Raw genomic sequence first — 10,924 nt, 5'->3', positions numbered from 1 at the left:
GACTGTGTGCGCGTGTGACTGTGTGCGCGTGTGACTGTGTGCGCGTGTGACTGTGTGCGCGTGTGACTGTGTGCGCGTGACTGTGTGCGTGTGACTGTGTGCGTGTGACTGTGTGTGTGTGACTGTGTGCGTGTGACTGTGTGTGTGACTGTGTGTGTGTGACTGTGTGCGTGTGACTGTGTGCGTGTGACTGTGTGTGTGAGACTGTGTGTGTGAGACTGTGTGTGTGAGACTGTGTGTGTGTACCTCTCTTGCCATTCACAGTGTTGACAGCCTGGATAAGTAGAACAGCAGTGTGTGTGTGTGTGTGTGTGTGTACCTCTCTTGCCATCCACAGTGTTGACAGCCTGGATAAGTAGAACAGCACTGTGTGTGTGTGTGTGTGTGTGTGTGTGTGTGTGTACCTCTCTTGCCATCCACAGTGTTGACAGCCTGGATAAGTAGAGGACTGTTCAACTCTGTGTACTCTACAAACACTATCAGGAGCTTCAGAGCGGTCTTCACCACCAGACGAGACTGGGGGGGGGGGGAAAAAGAGAGAGAGAAAGCGAGAGGGAGAGAGAGGGGGGGAAGCGAGAGAGAGAGAGGGGAGAGAGAGAGAGAGAGAGAGAAGAGAGAGAGAGAGAGAAGAGAGAGAGGAGGGAGAGAGGAGGGTTGTAGGTGAGAGAGAGAGAGAGAGAGGAGAGAGAGAGAGGAGGGATGTTGAGGGAGGAAGGAGAGAGAGAAAGGGAAGGAGGGAGGGAGAGAGAGGACAGAGAGAGTCAGTTAGACAGTTTCTCCACAAGGTGGCGATATTACACCTCAAATACACAACATTTCCCATTGAACCCAGCAAACCCGGTCAGTAAAATACGATTGCAGAGTAGGCTTGAACCTCCACTACAGTAGAGCGTCTTGAACCTCTTCACTACAGTAGAGCGTCTTGAACCTCTTCACTACAGTAGAGCGTCTTGAACCTCTTCACTACAGTAGAGCGTCTTGAACCTCTTCACTACAGTAGAGCGTCTTGAACCTCTTCACTACAGTAGAGCGTCTTGAACCTCTTCACTACAGTAGAGCGTCTTGAACCTCTTCACTACAGTAGAGCGTCTTGAACCTCTTCACTACAGTAGAGCGTCTTGAACCTCTTCACTACAGTAGAGCGTCTTGAACCTCTTCACTACAGTAGAGCGTCTTGAACCTCTTCACTACAGTATAGCGTCTTGAACCTCTTCACTACAGTATAGTGTCTTGAACCTCTTCACTACAGTATAGTGTCTTGAACCTCTTCACTACAGTATAGTGTCTTGAACCTCTTCACTACAGTATAGTGTCTTGAACCTCTTCACTACAGTATAGTGTCTTGAACCTCTTCACTACAGTATAGTGTCTTGAACCTCTTCACTACAGTATAGTGTCTTGAACCTCTTCACTACAGTATAGTGTCTTGAACCTCTTCACTACAGTATAGTGTCTTGAACCTCTTCACTACAGTATAGTGTCTTGAACCTCTTCACTACAGTATAGTGTCTTGAACCTCTTCACTACAGTATAGTGTCTTGAACCTCTTCACTACAGTATAGTGTCTTGAACCTCTTCACTACAGTATAGTGTCTTGAACCTCTTCACTACAGTATAGTGTCTTGAACCCTTCACTACAGTATAGTGTCTTGAACCTCTTCACTACAGTATAGTGTCTTGAACCTCTTCACTACAGTATAGTGTCTTGAACCTCTTCACTACAGTATAGTGTCTTGAACCTCTTCACTACAGTATAGTGTCTTGAACCTCTTCACTACAGTATAGTGTCTTGAACCTCTTCACTACAGTATAGTGTCTTGAACCTCTTCACTACAGTATAGTGTCTTGAACCTCTTCACTACAGTATAGTGTCTTGAACCTCTTCACTACAGTATAGTGTCTTGAACCTCTTCACTACAGTATAGTGTCTTGAACCTCTTCACTACAGTATAGTGTCTTGAACCTCTTCACTACAGTATAGTGTCTTGAACCTCTTCACTACAGTATAGTGTCTTGAACCTCTTCACTACAGTATAGTGTCTTGAACCTCTTCACTACAGTATAGTGTCTTGAACCTCTTCACTACAGTATAGTGTCTTGAACCTCTTCACTACAGTATAGTGTCTTGAACCTCGTCTCCTTCACTACAGTATAGTGTCTTGAACCTCTTCACTACAGTATAGTGTCTTGAACCTCTTCACTACAGTATAGTGTCTTGAACCTCTTCACTACAGTATAGTGTCTTGAACCTCTTCACTACAGTATAGTGTCTTGAACCTCTTCACTACAGTATAGTGTCTTGAACCTCTTCACTACAGTATAGTGTCTTGAACCTCTTCACTACAGTATAGTGTCTTGAACCTCTTCACTACAGTATAGTGTCTTGAACCTCTTCACTACAGTATAGTGTCTTGAACCTCTTCACTACAGTATAGCGTCTTTTACATTTACATTTAAGTCATTTAGCAGACGCTCTTATCCAGAGCGACTTACCCTCTTCACTACAGTATAGTGTCTTGAACCTCTTCACTACAGTATAGTGTCTTGAACCTCTTCACTACAGTATAGTGTCTTGAACCTCTTCACTACAGTATAGTGTCTTGAACCTCTTCACTACAGTATAGTGTCTTGAACCTCTTCACTACAGTATAGTGTCTTGAACCTCGTCTCCTTCACTACAGTATAGTGTCTTGAACCTCTTCACTACAGTATAGTGTCTTGAACCTCTTCACTACAGTATAGTGTCTTGAACCTCGTCTCCTTCACTACAGTATAGTGTCTTGAACCTCTTCACTACAGTATAGTGTCTTGAACCTCTTCACTACAGTATAGTGTCTTGAACCTCGTCTCCTTCACTACAGTATAGTGTCTTGAACCTCTTCACTACAGTATAGTGTCTTGAACCTCTTCACTACAGTATAGTGTCTTGAACCTCTTCACTACAGTATAGTGTCTTGAACCTCATCTCCTTCACTACAGTATAGTGTCTTGAACCTCTTCACTACAGTGTAGTGTCTTGAACCTCGTCTCCATCACCACAGTAACAGTCTTCATTCTAACACAGTCTTACGTAATAAGAGTTTCTCACCATATTCTACTTTCACACCCTGTCCTGTCTGTCACATCTCATTGGCTGTTCTCACTTCCCTGTTTAAAAAGGAGATCTGAAATCAGAGCTGTAGCAGCTGCAAGGTGATTGATTTACAAACATTTATTGAGCGAGAGACACTAGTGTTTAATTCTCTTACAGGCATTGGGGGAGGGGGGCCATGTTTTGACGGGGGGCTATTTGTCTCCTCGCCAATAGCGGACAAGGTCGTTATTTATTGATCTGTTTGTCAGCAGAGTAGGCTACCCGGTAATTTGTGGTATTAAAAACAACATTATTGTACTGACTCTCTCTGACATTACGGACAGTAGACTCTCTCTCGGACATTACGGACAGTAGACTCTCGGACATTACGGACAGTAGACTCTCGGACATTACGGACAGTAGACCCTCGGACATTACGGACAGTAGACCCTCGGACATTACGGACAGTAGACCCTCGGACATTACGGACAGTAGACCCTCGACATTACGGACAGTAGACCTCGGACATTACGGACAGTAGACCCTCGGACATTACGGACAGTAGACCCTCGGACATTACGGACAGTAGACTCTCGGACATTACGGACAGTAGACTCTCGGACATTACGGACAGTAGACTCTCGGACATTACGGACAGTAGACCTCGGACATTACGGACAGTAGACCCTCGACATTACGGACAGTAGACCCTCGGACATTACGGACAGTAGACTCTCGGACATTACGGACAGTAGACTCGGACATTATGGACAGTAGACTCTCGGACATTACGGACAGTAGACTCTCTCTGTGTGTGGTGTGTGGTGTGCGTGTGTGTGTGTGTACTGCGGTCAGGTCTCTACTGTATGTAATACCCACCAGACTGCCACTGAGAGTGTAGAGCCACTGAACAGTGTCATTGTGGTCGATCACACCGTTCATCCCATCTACAAACAGCATGATCTGACTGAGGGCTGAAACACAAAGATCAGATTAGGAGCTGCAACACAAAGACACTAAAGCCCTGACGTTCCGCGTCCTCAGTATCACAATACTAAAGCCCTAATGTTCAGCATCCTCAGTATCACAATACTAAAGCCCTAATGTTCAGCATCCTCAGTATCACAATACTAAAGCCCTAACGTTCAGTGTCCTCAGTATCGCGATACTAAAGCCCTAACGTTCAGCATCCTCAGTATCACGATACTAAAGCCCTAACGCTTCAGTATCACGATACGAAAGCCCTGACGTTCAGCGTCCTCAGTATCATGATACTAAAGCCCTGACGCTCAGCATCCTCAGTATCACAATACTAAAGCCCTAATGTTCAGTATCATGACACTAAAGCCCTAACGTTCAGCGTCCTCAGTATCATGATACTAAAGCCCTGACGTCCCGTATCACGACACTAAAGACCTGACGTTCAGCGTCCTCAGTATCACGATACTAAAGCCCTAACATTCAGCATCCTCAGTGTCACGATACTAAAGCCCTAACGTTCAGTGTCCTCAGTATCACGATACTAAAGTCCTAACGTTCAGCGTCCTCCGTATCACGATACTAAAGCCCTAACGTTCAGCGTCCTCCGTATCACGATACTAAAGCCCTAACGTTCAGCGTCCTCAGTACCACGATACTAAAGCCCTAACGTTCAGCGTCCTCAGTACCACGATACTAAAGCCCTAACGTGATACTAAAGCCCTGACGTTCAGTATCACGATACTAAAGCCCTGACGTTCAGTATCACGATACTAAAGCCCTGACGCTCAGTATCACGATACTAAAGCATTAACGCTCAGTATCCTCAGTATCACGATACTAAAGCCCTAACGTTCAGCATCCTCAGTATCACGATACTAAAGCCCTAACATTCAGTATCACGATACTAAAGCCCTAACGTTCAGTATCACGATACTAAAGCCCTGACGTTCAGTATCACGATACTAAAGCCCTGACGTCAGTATCACGATACTAAAGCATTAACGTTCAGTATCCTCAGTATCACGATACTAAAGCCCTAACGCTCAGTGTCCTCAGTATCACGATACTAAAGCCCTAACGTTCAGTATCCTCAGTATAACGATACTAAAGCCCTAACGCTCAGTATCATGACACTAAAGCCCTAACGTTCAGCGTCCTCAGTATCACGATACTGAAGCCCTGACGTCCCGTATCACGACACTAAAGACCTGACGTTCAGCGTCCTCAGTATCACGATACTAAAGCCCTGACGCTCAGTATCACGCTACTAAAGCCCTAACATTCAGCATCCTCAGTGTCACGATACTAAAGCCCTAACGTTCAGTGTCCTCAGTATCACGATACTAAAGTCCTAACGTTCAGCGTCCTCAGTATCACGATACTAAAGACCTAAAGTTCAGTATCCTCAGTATCATGATACTAAAGCCCTAACGTGATACTAAAGCCCTGACGTTCAGTATCACGATACTAAAGCATTAACGTTCAGTATCCTCAGTATCACGATACTAAAGCCCTAACGTTCAGCATCCTCAGTATCACGATACTAAAGCCCTAACGTTCAGTATCACGATACTAAAGCCCTAACTTTCAGTATCACGATACTAAAGCCCTAACGTTCAGTATCACGATACTAAAGCATTAACGTTCAGTATCCTCAGTATCACGATACTAAATCCCTAACGTTCAGTGTCCTCAGTATCACGATACTAAAGCCCTAACGTTCAGTATCCTCAGTATAACGATACTAAAGCCCTAACGCTCAGTATCCTCAGTATAACGATACTAAAGCCCTAACGTTCAGCATCCTCAGTATCACAATACTAAAGCCCTAACGTTCAGTATCATGACACTAAAGCCCTAACGCTCAGCGTCCTCAGTATCACGATACTAAAGCCCTGACGTCCCGTATCACGACACTAAAGACCTGACGTTCAGCGTCCTCAGTATCACGATACTAAAGCCCTGACGTTCAGTATCACAATACTAAAGCCCTAACATTCAGCATCCTCAGTGTCACGATACTAAAGCCTTAACGTTCAGTGTCCTCAGTATCACGATACTAAAGTCCTAACGTTCAGCGTCCTCCGTATCACGATACTAAAGCCCTAACGTTCAGCGTCCTCCGTATCACGATACTAAAGCCCTAACGCTCAGCGTCCTCAGTACCACGATACTAAAGCCCTAACGTTCAGCGTCCTCAGTATCACGATACTAAAGCCCTAAAGTTCAGTATCCTCAGTATCATGATACTAAAGCCCTAACCTGATACTAAAGCCCTGACGCTCAGTATCACGATACTAAAGCCCTGACGCTCAGTATCACGATACTAAAGCATTAACGCTCAGTATCCTCAGTATCACGATACTAAAGCCCTAACGCTCAGCATCCTCAGTATCACGATACTAAAGCCCTAACGCTCAGTATCACGATACTAAAGCCCTAACGCTCAGTATCACGATACTAAAGCCCTAACGTTCAGTATCACGATACTAAAGCCCTAACGCTCAGCATCCTCAGTATCACGATACTAAAGCCCTAACGTTCAGTATCACGATACTAAAGCCCTAACGCTCAGTATCACGATACTAAAGCCCTAACGTTCAGTATCACGATACTAAAGCATTACCGTTCAGTATCCTCAGTATCACGATACTAAAGCCCTAACGCTCAGTGTCCTCAGTATCACGATACTAAAGCCCTAACGTTCAGTATCCTCAGTATCACGATACTAAAGCCCTAACGTTCAGCATCCTCAGTATCGCGATACTAAAGCCCTGACATTCAGTATCACGATACTAAAGCCCTAACGTTCAGTATCCTCAGTATAAAGATACTAAAGACCTAACGCTCAGCATCCTCAGTATCACGATACTAAAGCCCTAACGCTCAGTATCACGATACCAAAGCCCTAACGTTCAGTATCACGATACTAAAGCCCTAACGTTCAGTATCACGATACTAAAGCATTAACGCTCAGTATCCTCAGTATCACGATACTAAAGCCCTAACGTTCAGTGTCCTCAGTATCACGATACTAAAGCCCTAACATTCAGTATCCTCAGTATCACGATACTAAAGCCCTAACGTTCAGCATCCTCAGTATCGCGATACTAAAGCCCTGACATTCAGTATCACGATACTAAAGCCCTAACGTTCAGTATCCTCAGTATAAAGATACTAAAGCCCTAACGTTCAGCATCCTCAGTATCACGATACTAAAGCCCTGACGTTCAGTATCACGATACTAAAGCCTAATGTTCAGTATCACGATACTAAAGCCCTAACGTTCAGTATCACAATACTAAAGCCCTAACGTTCAGTGTCCTCAGTATCACGATACTAAAGCCCTAACGTTCAGTATCATCAGTATCACGATACTAAAGCCCTAACGTTCAGCGTCCTTAGTATCACGATACTAAAGACTTGACGTTCAGCGTCCTCAGTATCACGATACTAAAGCCCTGACGCTCAGTATCACGATACTAAAGCCCTGACGCTCAGTATCACGATACTAAAGCCCTGACGTTCAGTATCACGATACTAAAGCCCTGACGTTCAGTATCACGATACTAAAGCCCTGACGTTCAGTATCACGATACTAAAGCCCTGACGTTCAGTATCACGATACTAAAGCCCTGACGCTCAGTATCACAATACTAAAGCCCTGATGTTAAGCGTCCTCAGTATCACAATACTAAAGCCCTAACGTTCAGCGTCCTCAGTATCACAATACTAAAGCCCTGATGTTAAGCGTCCTCAGTATCACGATACTAAAGCCCTGACGTTCAGTATCACAATACTAAAGGCCTGATGTTAAGCGTCCTCAGTATCACAATACTAAAGCCCCAACGTTCAGTATCATCAGTATCTTTGTTCTGATCGGTAACAGTAATAATTGTAAAAGTATAGAGGTATTTATTTACTGTGTAACATTCATTGCAAACTTGTTCTGAAATATGTACGTCGGAGAAAACCTAATAAGGTAGGTGAGTCTGTTCGATGAGTGGGGCAGGCAGGTAGTCTAGTGGTTAGAGTGTTGGACTAGTAACCAGCAGGTAGTCTAGTGGTTAGAGTGTTGGACTAGTAACCAGCAGGTAGCCTAGTGGTTAGAGTGTTGGACTAGTAACCAGCAGGTAGCCTAGTGGTTAGAGCGTTGGACTAGTAACCAGCAGGTAGCCTAGTGGTTAGAGTGTTGGACTAGTAACCAGCAGGTAGCCTAGTGGTTAGAGTGTTGGACTAGTAACCAGCAGGTAGCCTAGTGGTTAGAGTGTTGGACTAGTAACCAGCAGGTAGCCTAGTGGTTAGAGCGTTGGACTAGTAACCAGCAGGTAGCCTAGTGGTTAGAGTGTTGGACTAGTAACCAGCAGGTAGCCTAGTGGTTAGAGTGTTGGACTAGTAACCAGCAGGTAGCCTAGTGGTTAGAGCGTTGGACTAGTAACCAGCAGGTAGCCTAGTGGTTAGAGCGTTGGACTAGTAACCAGCAGGTAGCCTAGTGGTTAGAGCGTTGGACTAGTAACCAGCAGGTAGACTAGTGGTTAGAGTGTTGGACTAGTAACCAGCAGGTAGCCTAGTGGTTAGAGTGTTGGACTAGTAACCAGCAGGTAGTCTAGTGGTTAGAGTGTTGGACTAGTAACCAGCAGGTAGTCTAGTGGTTAGAGTGTTGGACTAGTAACCAGCAGGTAGCCTAGTGGTTAGAGTGTTGGACTAGTAACCAGCAGGTAGTCTAGTGGTTAGAGCGTTGGACTAGTAACCAGCAGGTTAGAGAGTTGGACTAGTAACCAGCAGGTAGTCTAGTGGTTAGAGCGTTGGACTAGTAACCAGCAGGAAGTCTAGTGGTTCGAGTGTTGGACTAATAACCAGCAGGTAGTCTAGTGGTTTGAGCGTTGGACTAGTAACCAGCAGATAGACTAGTGGTTAGAGCATTAGGCTAGTAACCAGCAGGTAGCCTAGTGGTTAGAGCATTGGGTCAGTAACCAGCAGGTAGCCTAGTGGTTAGAGTGTTGGATTAGTAACCAGCAGGTAGCCTAGTGGTTAGAGTGTTGGACTAGTAACCAGCAGGTAGCCTAGTGGTTAGAGTGTTGGACTAGTAACCAGCAGGTAGACTAGTGGTTAGAGTGTTGGACTAGTAACCAGCAGGTAGCCTAGTGGTTAGAGTGTTGGACTAGTAACCAGCAGGTAGTCTAGTGGTTAGAGCGTTGGACTAGTAACCAGCAGGTAGACTAGTGGTTAGAGTGTTGGACTAGTAACCAGCAGGTAGACTAGTGGTTAGAGCGTTGGACCAGTAACCAGCAGGTAGACTAGTGGTTAGAGTGTTGGACTAGTAACCAGCAGGTAGACTAGTGGTTAGAGCGTTGGACTAGTAACCAGCAGGTAGTCTAGTGGTTAGAGCGTTGGACTAGTAACCAGCAGGTAGCCTAGTGGTTAGAGCTTTGGGTCAGTAACCAGCAGGTAGCCTAGTGGTTAGAGTGTTGGATTAGTAACCAGCAGGTAGCCTAGTGGTTAGAGTGTTGGACTAGTAACCAGCAGGTAGCCTAGTGGTTAGAGTGTTGGACTAGTAACCAGCAGGTAGACTAGTGGTTAGAGTGTTGGACTAGTAACCAGCAGGTAGACTAGTGGTTAGAGCGTTGGACTAGTAACCAGCAGGTAGTCTAGTGGTTAGAGCGTTGGACTAGTAACCAGCAGGTAGCCTAGTGGTTAGAGTGTTGGACTAGTAACCAGCAGGTAGACTAGTGGTTAGAGTGTTGGACTAGTAACCAGCAGGTAGACTAGTGGTTAGAGCGTTGGACTAGTAACCAGCAGGTAGACTAGTGGTTAGAGTGTTGGACTAGTAACCAGCAGGTAGACTAGTGGTTAGAGCGTTGGACCAGTAACCAGCAGGTAGACTAGTGGTTAGAGTGTTGGACTAGTAACCAGCAGGTAGACTAGTGGTTAGAGCGTTGGACTAGTAACCAGCAGGTAGTCTAGTGGTTAGAGCGTTGGACTAGTAACCAGCAGGTAGCCTAGTGGTTAGAGCTTTGGGTCAGTAACCAGCAGGTAGCCTAGTGGTTAGAGTGTTGGATTAGTAACCAGCAGGTAGCCTAGTGGTTAGAGTGTTGGACTAGTAACCAGCAGGTAGCCGAGTGGTTAGAGTGTTGGACTAGTAACCAGCAGGTAGACTAGTGGTTAGAGTGTTGGACTAGTAACCAGCAGGTAGACTAGTGGTTAGAGCGTTGGACTAGTAACCAGCAGGTAGTCTAGTGGTTAGAGCGTTGGACTAGTAACCAGCAGGTAGACTAGTGGTTAGAGTGTTGGATTAGCAACCAGCAGGTAGCCTAGTGGTTAGAGTGTTGGACTAGTAACCAGCAGGTAGACTAGTGGTTAGAGTGTTGGACTAGTAACCAGCAGGTAGCCTAGTGGTTAGAGCGTTGGACTAGTAACCAGCAGCTAGCCTAGTGGTTAGAGCGTTGGACTAGTAACCAGCAGCTAGCCTAGTGGTTAGAGCGTTGGGCCAGTAACCAAAAGGTAGACTAGTGGTTAGAGTGTTGGGCTAGTAACCAAAAGGTTGCTGGATCAAATCCCTGAGCTGACAAGGTTAAAAAAATCTGTCGTTCTGCCCCCTGAACAAGACAGTTAACCCACTGTTCCTAGGCCAGTTAACCCACTGTTCCTAGACCAGTTAACCCACTGTTCCTAGACCAGTTAACCCACTGTTCCTAGACCAGTTAACCCACTGTTCCCTGAACAAGGCAGTTAACCCCTGAACAAGGCAGTTAACCCCACTGTTCCCCTGAACAAGGCAGTTAAACCCACTGTTCCCCTGAACAAGGCAGTTAACCCACTGTTCCCTGAACAAGGCAGTTAACCCACTGTTCCCCTGAACAAGGCAGTTAA

The 10,924-nt window shown here is 45.5% G+C and overlaps 1 protein-coding gene across 1 annotated transcript in view; it reads right to left on the bottom strand.

Annotated features, from left to right (window-relative positions):
* The window catches only part of LOC127923991 (FH1/FH2 domain-containing protein 3-like), an 87,744-nt gene that overhangs the window by 10,854 nt on the left and 65,966 nt on the right, over window positions 1-10,924 (bottom strand). The window contains exons 4-5 of the mRNA XM_052508337.1: window positions 3,953-4,047; window positions 405-516 (exon numbers count right to left, since the gene is read on the bottom strand). Of these exons, the coding sequence (XP_052364297.1) occupies window positions 405-516; window positions 3,953-4,033 (193 nt within the window). The 5' untranslated portion in view covers window positions 4,034-4,047. The remainder of the gene's footprint in view (window positions 1-404; window positions 517-3,952; window positions 4,048-10,924) is intronic.

The sequence above is a fragment of the Oncorhynchus keta genome, unplaced genomic scaffold, assembly GCF_023373465.1.
Source record: "Oncorhynchus keta strain PuntledgeMale-10-30-2019 unplaced genomic scaffold, Oket_V2 Un_contig_3446_pilon_pilon, whole genome shotgun sequence".
Taxonomy (NCBI): Eukaryota; Metazoa; Chordata; class Actinopteri; order Salmoniformes; family Salmonidae; genus Oncorhynchus; species Oncorhynchus keta.
The sequence above is the reverse complement of the archived record's forward strand: the minus strand, read 5'-3'. Positions and strand labels throughout refer to the sequence as shown.